The sequence below is a fragment of the Erigeron canadensis genome, chromosome 2, assembly GCF_010389155.1.
Source record: "Erigeron canadensis isolate Cc75 chromosome 2, C_canadensis_v1, whole genome shotgun sequence".
Lineage (NCBI taxonomy): Eukaryota > Viridiplantae > Streptophyta > Magnoliopsida > Asterales > Asteraceae > Erigeron > Erigeron canadensis.
The window spans coordinates 42216942-42235447 of record NC_057762.1 but is presented as its reverse complement, the minus strand read 5'-3'; the positions used below and the strand labels follow the sequence as shown (position 1 = coordinate 42235447).

Genomic DNA, 18506 nt, shown 5'->3' with positions numbered 1-18506 from the left:
TATGCTATCATTGATTCATAGATGAAATGTTAAGTTTTATAGGTGAAAGAGATAAGTGAAGAGAGAAAAAACTTTGGTTGTGTTTGATTCACAGAGTTTAATGGAATCTGATGAAATTGAAATTGAATTACATTCCTTAGTGTATTTGGTTGTTTAAAGAAGAAAGAATCTCATTCTGTAGGAATGTAAACATTCCATCATTTGATGAAGTCTCTATTCTTTGGGTATGGAGGAAGGAATTTCATCCTTTCCGTCACTTAAATTTTCAAAAAATCAAAAACATTTCGTCAAATTCTATTCCTTCAAATTCAATTCTTTTGATAAATTTCATTCATTCCAAAAATATTCTGTAAACCAAATGCGCCTTTAAAAGACGAGAAGATTTAAAAATTCACGTAACATAGAAAAATGGAAAATGATGGATCCTGTAACGACCCAAACCTTTTTAAACAAAATCGAATAATTTTTTTTTTTTGTGTGCTGTAATAACACGATTTCTGCTCTTGATTCGATCTCAACTATGGTGGTTCATGTGTGTGTGTTCTTGGTGTGTTTAGTGTGTGTGATTTCTAGAGAGAGAGAGAGGGATTGGAACGATCTGAATTAAGTTGTATGTAAAGAATGAATCAAAGGCTTACAAATCTCATGTGGAAGGGGGCTATATATACCTTAAAGCTAAGTTTCACTAATGCCCCTTCCACATCTAAAATACTTACATTTTAACACCATTTTTTATCTCTAACATTCTTCCCCCTTAGTGATATATTGTAATGAATGAAGTACGTGTTATTTTGTCTTGTAGGAATTAAGTTGATGAGCCCGATTGTGAAGACAATTGGTGTGATGAAACAAGTCTTCAAAGCTTTCTCATCGTCTCTGGAGAACTTGAATTAATCTTGGTCTTGGACTTCTTGAAGTTAAAACATGATGAAATTCTCAATGTTCTTTTTGAACAGAGAATAAAATGAATGAGTCAAGAATCTTTGAAAATTGTTGAACCATGAATCAGAGTTGTCTTTTGAAGTGCGGAAGGTATAAACTTGGCTTTGGTTCTTCAATCTTCGATTCTTGAATGAAAATTTGTTTCCTTGGAATGAAGTATCAAAAACTTATACTCTCCCCCTTGATATATGCATTGGAGCTTCTTGATCAAGTATTCTTATATGACTTTGAAGATCTTGAATAAAATGTGTTGATGAAGACTCTTTTAAAGCTTTACTTCTTTGTCTTGAATCTTCCAATCAATCTTTCAACTTTTGTAGCTTTGATCTTTGTCATTTTGACTTAAACACTTTGGAGACTTGAATTAATCATGCTCCCCCTCAATTCATGAGTGTAAGCATTTTGGAGCATCTTTGAACATCATATCCTTATCTTTGTAATTATCCTTTTACAAGTCAAGAACTCAATTCTGAAAATGAACAACTCAAATCTGAAAATCTGAGCTCAATTGACTGAATTTCTATTAATTGCAAGTTTTCCCATCAATCCCTTACACTAAATATTCTCTCTTATCTTTTATCCGTAACCTCCATACACTCACTACAACCTTCTTGCTAACTCCATGTTTGCACAAATCAAGTTCAAAGGTTTTCTTTCTCAATCAATCATAATCTTTTTCTCCCCCTCATAATGACAAAGTTGGGAACCAATGACATTATGCAAACATTGATTGATCGAATACGAAAAGAAATATCACAAGTTAAAACTAGATTTGCATGGAGAAATATCAAACATCAACACATCAACCCAATTCAATAGACCTAACCCAAGGAATCCTAATGGTAACTAAAATGTAAGGTTGAAGTTGTTGGTACAAATGTTATAGTATGGTATTGGTGGTTTTTGTGTTTGTGAGATGAGAAATGGGAAAAACCGGATAAGGATAATCCGTTAACATGTTCAAAAATCAAAAGGATTAATGAAATGACCGATAGAAATGTATGACATTTTTCGAATTTCCTATGTATCATCGAAATATGCACAAAGCAATTTTCTAACATACTTTGGTCTTGTAGCTTTTCAACTACGAGATTGCTTTAAAGAATAGAAATCATGGTCAGTGTCACCTAAGGCATTCGATAACCACAATCTATTATCCTTAAAGACTTTTTAGGAAACATCTGAGGTCACTGATAGACTTCTCGTTTACTCAAAAATTACACTCGTGCAATTATGAGACCTACGTTCAACGTTGGAAAAGATATTAGCATTGGTAGGATTTCCATTTGATCATTGTGGAATATCATTTAAGATATCACTACAAATGTTCCGGCTATATCACATAGATATGCAATAATATCACAAATATATGACTCGAATGTGTCTTAAGAAAATGAAAATGATCAAATGAATGATCGAGCAAGATAGATCTAGACATAACGTGATCAAATGAAGTCGGGGACCGGAGGAGAGTGTCACCCTTATTCAATATCAACATCTTCCAAATGAAGAGTCAATAGAAATGCGAAAATCTCTGTGAGAAATGAAACAAGTATTTGTTAAGAAACACTTGAGTGGTTAGGTAAAGATGTGCATCGCTTCACTGGGTTCATGAAGTCTTTATCAAGATATCAACAAATGACATCCGATTGGAATGTGTTGTACCCGGCGAATTGAGAATTTTAGGGAAGGCTGTCACTTCTTTTTAACCCTTTTATCACAACATATCACCATAACCTCTCACTTTTCGACTTTACTCCCTCCATCCTATTTGCACGAAACCATCATCACTCAAAATACCCTTACAATCTAAAGATAGAATTGAATACTCCAGGGTTAGAACTTATCGGTGATGATGAAGTTCATGGAGTGAATGAATCTCTCAAGTGCAAACTAAACACCGAACTTCAATTGATGAGAATCATTTGAAAATCATCAAATGTGTGTAAGAAAATGATTTGAAACACATTTGAAGTTTTGAAATCACAAACTCCCCCTTAATCTATGCAAAGGTAGATCTTAAAAGTTTTTCATAGAACAGGTAGAGCAAAAATTGGTTTTTGTGAAGTCAAAAAGAGTAAAATCTTTGTTGTGATATATACATGGAAAATACAAAAAAAATTGAGAGTCTAAAAGTGAACAAGTTTTTAAGAAACACAAAGTTTTGCGTCAACAACAATGTTCATAGTAAGACTACTAGAGAGTACACAAAGGCGTTCAATCCTTCGCATCTTACATCAACAAGTTGGATGCAAATAAAACATTTAAGCACAAATTTAACTCAATCATTTGTTCAAGATGAGACAACTAGGGAGTACACAAAGGCGTTTAATCCGTCGCTTCTCATATCAACAATTGATAGTAACAAAATCTTTTTTTTTTTTTTAAATAATTCTTTTGAAAATAAATAAAACTTTTTTTTTAAGAACAGGTTATACACAGCTTATGTATAAGCCATTTTGAAATAAATAAATTGTTTAAGCACGGGTTACATACAGAGTATATGTAAGCCACGATTTCTGCTCTTGATTCGATCTCAACTATGGTGGTTCATGTGTGTGTGTTCTTGGTGTGTTTAGTGTGTGTGATTTCTAGAGAGAAAGAGAGGGATTGGAACGATCTGAATTAAGTTGTATGTAAAGAATGAATCAAAGGCTTACAAATCTCATGTGGAAGGGGGCTATATATACCTTAAAGCTAAGTTTCACTAATGTCTCTTCCACATCTAAAATACTTACATTTTAACACCATTTTTTATCTCTAACATTCTTCCCCTTGGTGTTGAAATGTAATACATGCACGACATCATCTATAAATACAAATTTGTTGATGAAGGTCTTCGAAGCTTTCTCATTGTCTTCAAGATCTTCCATCAAACTTGACTTTACGTCCTTTATCATCAATAAATCTTGAAATTGTCATGCAATGAATCTTTTCAGAGTAAATGCACTGCGGAAAATGGATTTGGCTTTTGAGCTTTTGAACCACTTTGCGGAAGCTTGATCTTGGCTCTTTTGGATTTGAACATGAAAGTCTCTTCTTGACAATCTTGACTTTGTCACACTTCCCCTAAATTAATGAATCTCTCTCTTGAAGCATTTGGACAAACATCATTTTCATCACAAACTTCCCCTCGATCAAACAATCATATTTGCATACCACCAACGCTTATGTATAGGGTGTACCCGCGGCGTACCCACCACGTTGGCGATAACTATCTTCAAAGAATAATTTGGGGATCACTTTAGTTAACAATTTATCTTTCTTTCCCTCAACTGATGAATTCTTCTTTCTTCCCATCAAAATTCAAGAAAGCACACACACTTGTTCGACTTCATTGTTCTCTTTCTTCCCCTCATGATGAATGTGTGGCCACATGTTCATCATGTCTCTTTGAAGTCGAAACTGGGGAATCAACCATTATGAAGTAGTAGTCCAATAAACAACATCTTTAGCCCGGGTTATACACTGACATGTGTATAAGCCATTTTCATCGAATCACTTATGAACAACCTTCGGGACCCATTTTTGTGTAGGCCCAATGGTTTTTGTCTTGACATTCCAAATGTACATGTCATCGATTCGACGAATAGAATCTGCACTCCACGGAGGATAAAAACTTGGCGTTGAGGAAAAGTGAATTTTCCGTGGGAGCAGTGGAGCAGCAAAGACATTCACTTTTTGCACTGCAAATGGTTTTGGTGCAAGATCAAATAACTCCTAAAGTGAATATTTGAATGTCCTTGACTCAGTTGACTTGGGCTTATAAACTGACTTTGGCTTAGTCTTTGTCAACTGAGCTTTTGCTTGGGAAATGAATTGAGAGTTGTCTTCAAATGATAAGAATGGAATGAGAGACTGTGTTCCATCAATAGTAGGCTTCAAAGAATACTTTCTATCCTTGAATAAGGCATAGTTAGTAAATTGAGAAGCTTTACGTTCAGCATGAGATGAAACTTTGATCTTTGAGCTCTTTGGGATGGACTCAGTGCAAACTTTCTTTGGAGCATCAAGTTCATTTGGAAGTATTGGGCTTGCATCATGATAAATTGAGCCATCATCACTTTGAGTGTCACCAGATGTTAATTGTGTTTGCAATTCCATCTCAAGTTCAGAGATTCTCTTTTGTAGAGATGTTTCATTTGATTGAAATTGCAAACAATTTTCTTCAAGAGTCTTGATTTTGTTGCAAACATCTTGTCTCTCCTTCTCAACTTTGTTCATCTCATCAATGAACTTGCTCTCCACAGTGAAGAAAATAGATGTCTCATTTTTCAACTGAGATTGAAAACTTGAAATCTTTTCTTGCAAAATACGTTCTCTTGATTTGCTTTCCAAGATAGTATCATTCAGCTTCTTGTTGGAAGTTTCCAATTCCTTTGATAGACTTGAAATCTTGGACTGCAAAAGATCTTGTTCTTTTTTAACATTTTCCATGTTGGACAATTTTAGATCATTTGCATGTTTGAGCTCTTTGTTTTCTTCTTTGAGATGTTGAACTTCAAATTGGAAATTGTGGTGTTGTTCCAGAATATCAAGTTAGCTTCTTTTCTTTCATATTCAGCCACAATACAATTTGTAGAAACATATTGAGCACCACATGAGCAAATTTTAGAAACATGATAATGAATCTCTTTCCAACTTGGTTCTAAGCCTGTTAAATCTTCTGACAAAGAATGAATAAAATCTTTTGTAATTTCGATTGACATTTTGTTGAGCAAAGGTGAAATGAAATGAAAGGTAATTGTGATTGAAATTGAAATGAAGAATTAAGAATTGAAAATTTTTTGAATTTCAGGTTTCCCTCCAAATTTTGCTGCCGAAATATGTTCTTATGAAACTTTGAATTTCATGTAAACTTTGGATATCATGATCATAGGAAAAATTTGATAATTTCTAAAAAAATTTCGCCAAAACCATGTCGAAAACGCACAAAAACGGACCGAAAATTTTTCGAACGCTAACAAACTTCAAATCTCCATGAATCATGCCATTTTAAGATCATGGGCAAAAATTATTTTTCCCGCTAACAAAAATTATTTTTCCCGCCATTTTAAGAATCATGCCATTTTAAGATCAAATCTCCATGAACCATGCCAAGTTTTTTTTGTTTTTTTTTTTATTTTTGGAATTGGAACGATCTTGTGAAGATTGTGTTAAGAAAGGAAAGATAAGACGGTTTTCAATGTAACTAAGACGGTCTTGAAGTGAACTGGGAAGTGGGACGATCTTGAAGTGAAATGGAAACTTGGACGATCTTGAAGTGAAATGGAAACTGGGACGATCTTGAAGTGAAATGGGACGGTCTTGGCAAGATCGTCTTATGTTCAGTGGTTGGGACGATCTTGTGCAAGATCGTCCTAGTAACTGTCAATGATTTTCCAAGGATCAAACACTTTCCAAGTGTTTGAATTGACCAAACCGATCCAAAAGGATTAGTTAGCCACAAACAAACACTTCACACCACACAACACTTGTCAGAACGATCTTGAGAGGATCGTCCTACAAGCCACAAAGCACTAGAAGGAAATAATGCAAGGTTCAGAGGCTAGGACAATCTTGGCAAGATCGTCCTAGTGCAAAGTCGTCCTAGGGCCATCATCTTCTTCATCAAAACAGTTTTGAACATGAACTCCATTAACAACTTCTAAAAGCTTCAATAACTTTTGATTTACTAGGAGTTAGAACTTGAAATCACTTGCAAACTGTTTGTTTTCACCTTAGCAACACACCGATTAACAAAATTCAACACAAAACACAACATATTCCAAACCCAAATTTTGAGCAAATGTTTTTGAATTTTCGAAAAGCAAATCAATGATATCTCCTTCGTTTCTCAACGGATTTTGATGAATTTTATATCAATTGAATCGTATTGAGAAGATGAATCGACCGGTGTACAAATTTCGAGGTAAAATCAACTGTAGAAAAATCCCACAGTTTGATCAAAAACGGTTTTTGAAATATAAACTTGAAAATTGGATTAGAAATGCACAAAATCGAGCTATGGATCGTTCAGATTAACTGATTGTGCTCTGATACCAAATGTAATAACACAATTTCTGCTCTTGATTCGATCTCAACTATGGTGGTTCATGTGTGTGTGTTCTTGGTGTGTTTAGTGTGTGTGATTTCTAGAGAGAGAGAGAGAGGGATTGGAACGATTTGAATTAAGTTGTATGTAAAGAATGAATCAAAGGCTTACAAATCTCATGTGGAAGGGGGCTATATATACCTTAAAGCTAAGTTTCACTAATGCCCCTTCCACATCTAAAATACTTACATTTTAACACCATTTTTTTTATCTCTAACATGTGCCCACTGCGGCGCAGTGAGGCAAAACACCTCCACTGCGGCGCAGTGGAAAACTTCGGCAGAAAAAGGATAAAGACTCATTGCGGCGCAGTGAGGCATCACACACCCACTGCGGCGCAGTGAATTTCCTCGGCAGCAGTTAACCAAAAGCCCACTGCGGCGCAGTGAGCTAGGACAGGCTCCCACTGCGGCGCAGTGGAGCTACCTGCAGCAAACTTTTGTTCAAAAATCAGGTTTCCTGCACTTGACTCTTTTTGTTAACACCAAAACACCATTTCAACTTCAACATTTCTAAATACCGAAACACAACATTTAAAGCATATAGATCACCCATACATTGAAATCATTCCTTTTTACAAGACTTTTGACTAACAAAATTCCACAAGCGGGTCGATAACCCTACTTGGGTGATTATCAAGTTAGTACAAATTCTACCATTACTAACGTTTCCAACGCAACTACAACTTTTCAGAAGTTCATTCAAAATAATTTGACCAAGGAACAAGTATCAAAAGCCAATGGGTACCAAAGAAATCATCTACCCAAATTATTCCAAAATGCCAACCTTCCGAATGGCAAGAGCTTCCAATTCTAACTTCACTCGATCGCTTCCTTACCTTTGCTACTACCAACTCCTATAAGAGACTAAAACATAAGCAACGCTTAGTGAATGCATACACATATAATCATAATAATGTCTTTTCCACTATGTGCATCAAGCACCATATAAGCCTAGCAAGCTAGCCTTTTCATACAATTTAAACAACATACATTCATTTTCAACATGGCCATGGACAATTTGGCTAGTAGGAATTTATCCACCTACTAGCTCTTACAAACATTCTGGACTAGTAGGAATTTACCCACCTACTAGTTCTAACAAACAACTATCAAATGGGTCATAGGAATTTACCCACCTATGACCTCTAGTAACAAGAACATGATTATATGCATATACACTCACCTTAAACTTGGTTAGTTGACACAACAAGGCTACAAGATCAACAATTTAATCTTCAACACCTATACAAGAGTAATCACATATCATCTATGAGTTCCATGACTCAACTACTTACATTCAACAACTCTAAGATTATGGTGTTTGGCTACTAAACACCTTCCAACAAATCTCCAAATTCTCAAAATAAAGCTTTATTTCATAAACACTAGCCAAACACCATGAGATTCTTACCAAATGGGATTCTCATTAACAACAAATTCTTTCAATCAATAATCCATATATCATTCAAATTTAGTTAGGGTTTTACTTGAAAACCCCAATAGCAAAAACCCCCAACTCTAAGGCTAAGAACCCTAAATTTTAATAACAAATCAAACTAGGGTTAAGAAATCAATACATCAAGAATGAGAGACAAAAAATTAGGGTTTTCAAATTGAAATTCTTCCCCTTTTTCTTCCTTAATATTTCGGCCACCACCACCTCCAAGAAAGCCCCAAACTTCAATTTCTAATTCAATTGGATTTGATTATTGTTATTGCTTTAGGATTACAATTCTTTACTTTTAGTTTTGAAGCTTCAATTGCATGAATTTGAAGAAGAATGAGAGGAAGAAGGTAGTAAGAAGGTTAAGTGGAAACTTAGTGGGAAAACATGAATCATCAAACTTGGTGGCTGGCTTTTCTCCCTGCTAGCCACGTCCTATTACATATTTTGTGGGTAAAATACCCGCTAGCCACTAAAGTTTCAACTAAATTAACCCCTTAACTCAAAACAAAATACTAGGAAATTAATTTAATGTCAATACTACAAAAATGGTAAATTTTCTATTACCTTAAAATACTGGGATGTTACAATCCTCCTTAGAAAAATGGCCTAATTACCTAATATGCGTATAAATCAATGAATAAAATTAAGAAAGAGAATAAGTGGATAACACATGTCATGTTTTAAGGTTATTTAGAGGATTATTATGCTATTTTTAAGAATATTTATTTATAAATTTCTAGAAAAATATAAGTGAAGAACTGTTAAAAATATCCTAGCCCCTGGACATTAGTTACGGGACCATTTGTCATTTTGTGCAATCCACTTTTCTATATTCAGTCATTTACATTTTCTATTTATAATATTTTTATATTAAAGATTTTCCAAGATCCTAAAGAGATCCCATAGTCGTACACTCAACTGGAGAAAGATAGATACACACACTTATTTTTTGTGTTTGACGAACTGTTTCAAAGACACTAATAATAATAAACGATCAAAAACAGACCAACAACTTCCTCCTCCTCAAATTCTCATAAATTTCTTCATCCTATCAAAATCCCAACAAACACTTGTTAGTTCTCTTTCTTTTCTTTCTTAACTACTAATTATAGTATTTATTTATGTCCAGTTCAGATTACATTTTGTTAGTTCACCCAATGTTAGTGTTTGTGTAGTTTAATCATTCATACATACATTAAAATAACATTAAATCCCTTCATTTATAAGCCGCATAGTTTGATAGTTTTTGTATTAATTATTAGTCTTCAATTCAATTTTATACTACAGCAGCCCCATGTTTATGTTTAAAATAATATGGTAAATAATTAATTAAAATAATATCTATTTCAGGGGCTCATTATTAATTACCTTCTTTTTTACAGTACAATTTATTAGCTCAGCTTTATAGTTAGCTTATTTAATTTCCATGTGCCATCATTAGTATATTGATTTGAGATATCATCATCATACATTATACACAAACGGATAAACGTATTTTATGTTTAGTTACCCGAGGAGGGCGGGTATTTGATTCAGATGTACACGGCCTAACTGGGTGTCCCTGTGGCCGTTTTTGAATTATTTCCCGGCCCGCCTTAAGATGTTTACCTAGTGAGGCTCTAACTTGTTAAGGAATCAGGTCGCCGACCTCCTTGGCGGTGGTTATATAATATGATGTTTGACTATTTTTTGATATGATTTTGTTATGTGTAAAATGTGTGATAATTTTATATATGTGAAATGCTGTTTGTTTATGAAAAGAAATAATTGAAGAATCCAAATAGGAGGTGGTTTGGTGAAAGAGAGTGATTGCATTAAATTATTATATATACGAATGGACGGGCTAAAAAAGGACGGACCAGTTATAGAAGCTAGTGATGGTATAAATGAAGATGCTACTAACAACAACGACATAGTTGACAAAGAAGATACAGGAAAAGAAATGTCCCCGCCTGTTGGTAATGCGATTCATAGGTCGACTTCACGCCCTCAACTCGATCTTAGTGGTGCAGCCATTCAAGGGAATTTCGAAGAACGAGACCCCACGATTTTGCTGCCTAATCAGTCCGATGATATATCTCATTTGGCATTAGACATTGGAGGTGATTCTTGTTCCGTGTTACTTTCTTTTTGTTAACTTAGGAGGATATACTTGTTCTTGGGTGTTACTAAATTTTTTTTAAATAATGCCATGGTATCGACATTTTTCTTGATATACTTTGTACCAGGGTCACTAATCAAGTTAGTTTATTTCTCAAGACATGAAGATCATGCTGTCAGTGACAAGAGGAAGAAGTCTGCAAAAGAGAGATTTGGTGTTATGAATGGTAGCAGGAGGAGTTTTCCAATTCTTGGAGGAAGGCTGCATTTTGTGAAGTTTGAAACAACCAAAATAAATGCATGTTTAGATTTCATCCACTCAAAGCAACTTCATCGTGGAGGTGTTGCTCTTTCTTATTTACCAACATAGAACTCTGTCTTGTCTAGAGGTGGTAAGTTGGATGGGTTGGGTAACGGGTCAAACGAGCTGGGTTGTGTTGACCCCCAAGCATGTTTTTCCCCCATATTTCAAAGTTTTTTAACTAATTTATGTATTAACTATGGTTACAAACAATAGTGTTACAACGATAAGCGGAGTGTTTAAATAAAACGATTTAGGAGGTTTTATGCATCAAAAATAGATCCCGGTGACATTCAAACTGTTTCCCTTTTAGCAATCTTTTTAGATTTGACCTGTTTGAGATAAACTACAACCCAAATCAACCTGTTCATAATAATAATTGGGTAGAAATTTCCACCTCCAGTCGTGTATTATGGTATCCATTACAGGCAAATGCTTATTTTTATTTCACATATATTTTACACCTAATTTAGCTTATTTTCTGTCATGTATAATTTGAATATCGGTGTCGTCATCCTCCAATAACAGAGAATGATAATGCAGTAATCAAGGTATATACATTCCCTTTTCATTATTGTTAAATTTTTCTTTGGTCTATTGACTAATTAGAATGTTTGAGAAGGCTACAGGTGGCGGGGCATACAAATTCGCAGATTTATTTAAGGAAAGACTTGGAGTTAGCATAGACAAAGAAGATGAAATGGATTGTCTTGTAGCTGGTGCAAACTTCCTGCTAAAGGTGCTACTGAAACCTTTTCTTTGGTGTCAATATATATGTTATGTTCATCCATACTCAAATATCAACTAGTCTTATATAAGTGAACTTTGTGCAGGCGATTCGCCATGAAGCCTTCACCCATAAAGAAGGTCATAAAGAATTTGTGCAGATAGACCATAATGATTTATACCCTTATCTTCTTGTTAATATCGGATCTGGAGTAAGCATGATAAAGGTACTTTCTTTGTTTTTCTTTTGTTACTTCCATCGTGTTTTATTCCGCATATATATGCATTTAGTTAAGGTTCAAATGTTGCATTAATGTAGGTTGATGGAGATGGGAAGTTTCAGAGGGTCAGCGGGACAAATGTAGGTGGTGGTACATATTGGGGATTAGGGAGACTGTTGACCAAGTGCAAGAGGTTACCCTTATCTTTTGTCCACTTCCAGACAAATCTTTCTTTTTCACATTGATGAATTTAACAATAGTATTCATCTTACAGTTTTGATGAGCTGCTCGAGTTGAGTCAAAGAGGAGATAATAGCTCTGTAGACATGCTTGTTGGGGATATTTATGGGGGGTTGGATTATTCAAAGGTAAATTGGTTTCAGTATGCAAGTTAATAGATTTTCAGTTATGTCCTTTTGTGGAACTAGAGGGGCCAAATTGGGTCGATCAGCAGGTTTGATGAACCGTCTGACGAGTACTTTTTGTGATATTATCGGTGGGGTTAACCTAGAGCACACTTATTTCAAATATTTTTATCGTTAAAAAAATACTTAGCATGTCAAATATGATTACAAACATAAGATAATTTCAATTATAATCTAATTGTTTTCAGTGAAATGATTTTGGAGTTTATAAATTAAAAATTCGCCTTGGGCTACTTTCGATCAAGTTTGCCTCTTTGACCTGATTCCTTTTTAGCTATTTTTTAAATCAACCTTGAGCTGTTAGCCACCACTTTATGCAACTCTTAGTCGTAAGGAAATTTAATAGCTTTTCACCCTTTTCTCCCTTAACATAATTACCTTTGATCACTCATGTCATTACAGATTGGACTCTCTGCATCAACAATTGCTTCCAGTTTTGGCAAGGCAATTTCTGAAAACAAGGAGATTGAAGACTACAGACCCGAAGACATTTCTCTGTCTCTCCTCCGTATGATCTCATACAATATCGGGCAGGTATAATATACAATGACATCGTTTTGGTATGCAAATTAGAACATCTTTTGCGTACTACAGCATTATGAAGATCAGGTTCTATAAGTGTAATACAGAACCATGACATGCTTATAAGAACATATCTTTTCCCCCTCCTTCCAAATTTTGTAATTAATAAGGGTGTTTAAAAGTTGTAGTACATAAACTAATAGTTCATAGTACTTTATTTACTAATGTTTATGTGCACATGTGTACTTAGCTGGCTAGTTATGCAATGTACCTAATGTAGCAAGGTATTGAATGTTTGACCACATGTGATATGGCCATCTAGTAAGATTAGATTAGTCTCCTTTATTAAAGATAATGGAATTGATTACTACTGGTTCTTGTCATAGAGTATATAAATAGTGAAATACTGAAATGACCGAGAAATTGAATAAAAAATTGACAATAGCATCTTGATTTCACCAGAGAAGTAAATATGATTCTGGTCATTTGAGTTTGTCCAACCTCTTTTTTCATAATTGTTTTGTTTTATGTGGCTGAAAATAACAGAAAGATAGGTGCATAAAAATAACAGAAAACTAATAGTGGCAACTTGTACAGGCCGGGTGGGTTGGTTACGGGTTTAAGCATGTTCAGGTCAAAATGACTCATTGTATGCATAGGCCTAATTGTGTGGGTCGGATTGGGTTGGATGACCCAAAACACTTTTATCCAAAATTTATACCATTTGAATAAATAGTTAGTGTGTCATATATGATTACAGAAACTTTATTCTCTCAAAACAATCTAAAGTTTTCAATAATATAATCTATTAGGTTTTTGTGCATTAAAAGACATTTTAGGTGACTTTCAGGTCAATTGACACATTGTGTTAAGTTAAACTTATTTTTTACCTGATTAACCCATTAGAGATAAAAACATGACCCATGTATCCTAACGAGTCTTTCTATCAGTTTATTTAACCTATTAGAGATTAAATTTTGAGTAATATAATCTATTAGGTTTTTGTGCATCAAAAGACATTTTAGGTGACTTTTGGGTCAATTGACGCATTGTGTTAAGTTAAACTTTTTTTTACCTAATTAACCCTTTAGAAATAAAACATGACCCATCTGTTAAGCTTAGTGCTTTTCATATATCTGACTTCAATTTATTTTTGTAGATTTCTTATTTAACCGCATTGCAACTTGGAATCAAGCGTATATTTTTTGGAGGATTTTTCATAAGGGGCCATGCTTATACCATGGATACTATTTCATTTGCTATCCAATTCTGGTAACCCTTCACTCTTACATTGTTTGGATAGTATTACTATCTTTTTCCATTGTGATTCTGTTCAAGCTAAAAGTAGCAACTTCCTCCCCTGAACTTGTGATAATTATGCATCAAGGTCAAAAGGAGGCGCACAGGCTATGTTTTTACGTCATGAAGGTTTTCTGGGAGCTTTAGGTGCATTTATGAGTTACGAAAAACATGGATTAGATGACTTAATGGTTCATCAGCTGGTGGAAAGGTTTCCAATGGGTGCTCCATACACTGGAGGAAAGATCCATGGTCCTCCACTTGGGGACTTGAATGAGAAGGCAAGTTTATGTTCACAAACATAACATGAGATTTTATGATCAAGGAAGTTATATATAGTTTAACGTTAATGCCTGATTTTCAGTTTTTAATTAACTTTTCTTGTGGAATCTGATGCAAATTGATAACTTTAAACTTGATGCAAACCTGTTTCACTAATGTTCATGTGAGCATGTTTCATTGCTTTTGAAGGGATGGTACTAGGTTCAGAATCTTGTGTGTAGCAATCGCAGAGGGATAAAAATTGTGTTACTTGAGTGTTTAGTTTCTTATTGTAACTTTTTCTTAACATATCCCTTTGTAGTATGATTCTTGTTGCCATATGCATTAACTGTAATGATGAAAATAAGACAATAATGTATGGGTTATCCAGAATTTGTGTTGTAATATTATTAGTTTCATATTCAGTACTAAGAGAAATTGGGAAGTGCTCTTTATCTTTTAGTCATAACTTTGCAATTACTTAATGTTGGACCCAGATGAAAAAGATAGATCCTTTTTCAGCTACAACATAGTACAGTAATGTTGAAACTCATGTTAATCTAACATTCAATTATGTACACGTCACTGCCAAAATCCGAAACAAATCATCGTTTCCAAATGTATTAGAATACTTTTCTTCCCTATTAAAGAGAATACATTTAAGGCATTTTTTTGTGCATTTCCAGAAGTTGACGTTTCTGTGACTGGAATTCGTGACATGGTAAAGGAGCAACCTAAACTGTTGTCTGTTGATGACCAACATGCTGTATATCTGTTTACCACATGGCTGTAGTTGTTTTTAAGATGACACTTTTCTTTGAACTAATTTATTTGGATTTGGGTTGCATTTCCTCATTGTATATAAATATTCAAAATGTTCATGTATTTGTGGCCTGTTGATCTGTGTTTCTCCATATGATATGTTCTCATGGATTTGCTCTTGTAGAATCTTTATACTATGCTTTATCCTTTTTAGAACATTATTGTAAATTACTCTACTTATTGCAGATATCGTGGATGGAGAAGTTTGTTCGAAAGGGAACTAAGATTACAGCTCCTGTTCCAATGGCTTCTCCAAGAACTACTGGTTTAGGTGGCTTTGAGGCCCCTTCATCAAAAGGAGATGCCCTACGTTCTGATGAAAGTAATCTAAATGTTGGTGTTCTTCATCTGGTTCCCTCATTAGAAGTGTTTCCGCTGTTGGCTGACCCTAAAACGTATGCAAGTTACAGATGTGTGTGTGTGTGTGTGTGTGTGAATCTCTTAAATTAATTTTATTTTGCGGAGGTATTTCTAGTAAAATAGAGGTAGTTTGGTCCTTGATCGATGCTTTAATGTTTGTTATTTACAGTTATGAACCAAACACCATTGATCTTGCAGATCCTAATGAGCTTGAGTAAGTTTCAACTTTTGTTTGAATGAATAAGATACAACAAATATTATTGTTACTTATGTTTGGTATCCATCTTGTTCTAGATATTGGTTCACAGTGCTATCTGATCATTTACCGGACCTTGTTGATAAGGTAAACATACTATGAATCTCTTTGATTTAATTTGATAATATGCCTCGTATCATACAGTTTGAGTTTTGTTATTTTAATTGTTAGTATCGTTATGGAATATACAGGCGGTGGCCAGTGAAGGTGGAACAGATGATGCTAAAAGACGGGGCAATGCCTTTGCTCGTGCATTTTCTGCCCACTTGGCAAGGTATCATACCTAGGAATATTTACCTTTCTAAAAGAAATATCTGAAAATTTATCAAATATTTTCCAACTTGTTAAGTTTTACAATGTCCACTTGTACATAACTAGTTAATGCTTAATAGTAGTGATAAATCTACAACTTTTAGCCATCTACAACAAATTACATATTTTACTGCACAATGTCCAGTTGTATAAAGCATGTATTGTTGTGGAAGGCTAATAATAGTTGTAGATTTGTTTAAAAGGGCAAGTAAAAGTTGTTGTAGATTTATAGCTCCTCCTTTGATATAGGTTGATGGAAGAGCCGGCTGCTTATGGGAAATTAGGACTGGCCAATCTTCTTGAGCTAAGAGAAGAGTGCTTAAGAGAATTCAACTTTTTTGATGCATATAGTACTATAAAACAGAGGTATAGTTTGCATCATGTTACGGTTTATCTGTAAACTCGTACCAGTTTTAATAATTCTATTTGGATCTTTCCACAGAGAGAACGAGGCATCTCTTGCGGTCTTGCCCGACCTTTTGATGGAGCTTGATAGTATGAGTGAGGTATAACTGCAGTCCATAATCTAAGAAAATTACTTTAATGCGGAAGATTCATTGCTTGAGATTGTTTCTTTTAATTGATTTAAGACGATATAATATATATGTAAGAAATAGACCAACACTATGGGAGTTATCCTAAATGTACATTGAACTGCCATATATTCAATGATGTGGAATTTCTTTCATTTGCAGGAAACAAGACTACTTACATTAATAGAAGGCGTGCTTGCTGCAAACATATTTGATTGGGGATCTCGTGCTTGTGTTGATCTTTATCACAAAGGAACGATTATTGAAATCTACAGAATGAGTCGCAAAAAGATGCAAAGACCATGGCGGGCAAGTGGATTAAAATATCATTTTAATACGAAACTTTGGAAACTATGACGGATAACATAGTGTTTGTGCATGTATTTTAGGTGGATGATTTTGATGCATTTAAGGAGAGAATGGGTTCTGGAAACGTTCGTCATAAACGAGCTTTGCTTTTTGTGGACAACGCGGGTGCTGATGTTGTTTTAGGAATGCTTCCCCTGGCCCGAGAACTTTTACGTCGTGGAACTGAAGTGAGTAAATATAAACATAAACAGTATTTCTGTATAATGTAAATTGAAATTATAATATAAATACTCAAGTACCTTTTGAAACCATAACTTTGAGATAACCATTCTTGCAGGTTGTTCTTGTTGCAAACTCCCTTCCAGCATTAAATGATGTTACTGCAATGGAACTTCCAGAAATTGTGGCCGAAGCTGCCAAGGTTTCATAAACTAATGTTATTACATGCCTTCACTTTTATGATTATGTAATAGAAGTAACGATTGTTATAATGGCAGCACTGTGACATTCTTCGTGGAGCTGCTGAAGCTGGCGGCCTACTTATGGATGCAATGATCAATGTTCAAGATAGTCCAAGAAAGAAGTCATCTTCTACTCCTTTAATGGTAGTTGAAAATGGATGTGGGAGCCCGTGCATTGACTTGAGGCAGGTCAGCTCTGATCTGGCCGCACTTGCCAAAGATGCTGACCTGGTATGCTCCTATAAACATGGAAGAATTCCGTTTTTTTGTGCAAAACATTATTATTGTAAGAGAACTTAACAACCTGATTGTGTGTTGGAAATTTTGTATCGTGTAGGTCATATTGGAAGGGATGGGGCGTTCTTTGCATACCAACTATAATGCTCGATTTAAATGTGATGCTCTAAAGGTAAGGAACCAAACCCACCACCAGTTTTAACCAATTAGTAAAATAGTTGATGCCTGTTATGTTACTCTCGATAAATGTCTTCCTTTTTTGGGTGTGATGTAACATGCGGTTATGAACAATGTTTTGTGTAGCTTGCGATGGTGAAGAATCAACGGCTGGCTGAAAAGTTGATAAAAGGGAACATATATGATTGTGTTTGTAGATATGAACCTGCTTGCTAGCTGATACTTGACAAACATTTCGTCTTGTTACTCTAAGCTACAAATATACTTGTTAGGTTCCTACTACCCATGGCCTATCATCGGATTTGACAATTCTTTTGTTATTGTATCATAACTCGTAAGCTCAAAAATATTTCATGTTTTATGCAAAAAAAAAGAAAAAAAAAAAAATTTGCTGAAATGTTTACCAAATAATTTGACATGACCTGTAAGAGTTGTGAATTATCGGTTTACTTTTAATGAATTAATACTTCCGGAAGTTTGGATCAATTGGTTAGCACCTTTAGTCTCTAAAGATAAAATTTATGAATTTGATCTTTACTGCTTGTCAAGTTGAAGGTCTTTTTAATTATTAGAATGAAACCCAAAAATAGTCTCTCTATCTTAGATAGTGGTAAGGTTGTTTGCATCTCAACTTTAACCTATATCGTCGAAGACGGTATTAGAACGCATAATTCATGTAGGTGTCCTTATGGTTGCCTT

At 34.6% G+C, this 18506-nt stretch overlaps 1 protein-coding gene across 3 annotated transcripts; it reads left to right on the top strand.

Annotated features, from left to right (window-relative positions):
* Positions 1-9399: 9399 nt before the first annotated feature.
* On the top strand, positions 9400-18293 carry LOC122587013 (pantothenate kinase 2). 3 transcript variants are annotated; one of them, XM_043759071.1, is made up of 23 exons: positions 9400-9557; positions 10270-10587; positions 10714-10926; positions 11415-11437; positions 11509-11625; positions 11720-11839; positions 11932-12026; positions 12108-12201; positions 12661-12792; positions 13940-14052; positions 14168-14360; positions 15349-15557; positions 15692-15736; positions 15817-15865; positions 15970-16052; positions 16340-16456; positions 16533-16596; positions 16786-16932; positions 17013-17159; positions 17270-17353; positions 17430-17624; positions 17731-17802; positions 17934-18293. In XM_043759071.1, exons 2-23 carry the CDS (start codon positions 10320-10322, stop codon positions 18021-18023), a joined length of 2670 nt encoding a protein of 889 aa, XP_043615006.1. In that variant the 5' UTR covers positions 9400-9557; positions 10270-10319; the 3' UTR covers positions 18024-18293. The 3 variants fall into 3 exon arrangements, with proteins under 3 accessions (XP_043615006.1, XP_043615007.1, XP_043615005.1); XM_043759072.1 differs by having other exon boundaries at positions 10247-10587; positions 11430-11437; XM_043759070.1 differs by having other exon boundaries at positions 10247-10587.
* The last annotated feature ends 213 nt before the right edge of the window (positions 18294-18506 follow it).

Excerpts from the sequence above, each read along its gene's own strand:
- LOC122587013 (XM_043759071.1), top strand. The coding sequence starts at position 10,320 with ATGGACGGGCTAAAAAAGGACGGACCAGTTATAGAAGCTAGTGATGGT. Across the intron at positions 12,027-12,107 it reads CTGTTGACCAAGTGCAAGAG|TTTTGATGAGCTGCTCGAGT; the intron begins GTTACCCTTATC and ends TTCATCTTACAG. Across the intron at positions 12,202-12,660 it reads GGGGGTTGGATTATTCAAAG|ATTGGACTCTCTGCATCAAC; the intron begins GTAAATTGGTTT and ends ATGTCATTACAG.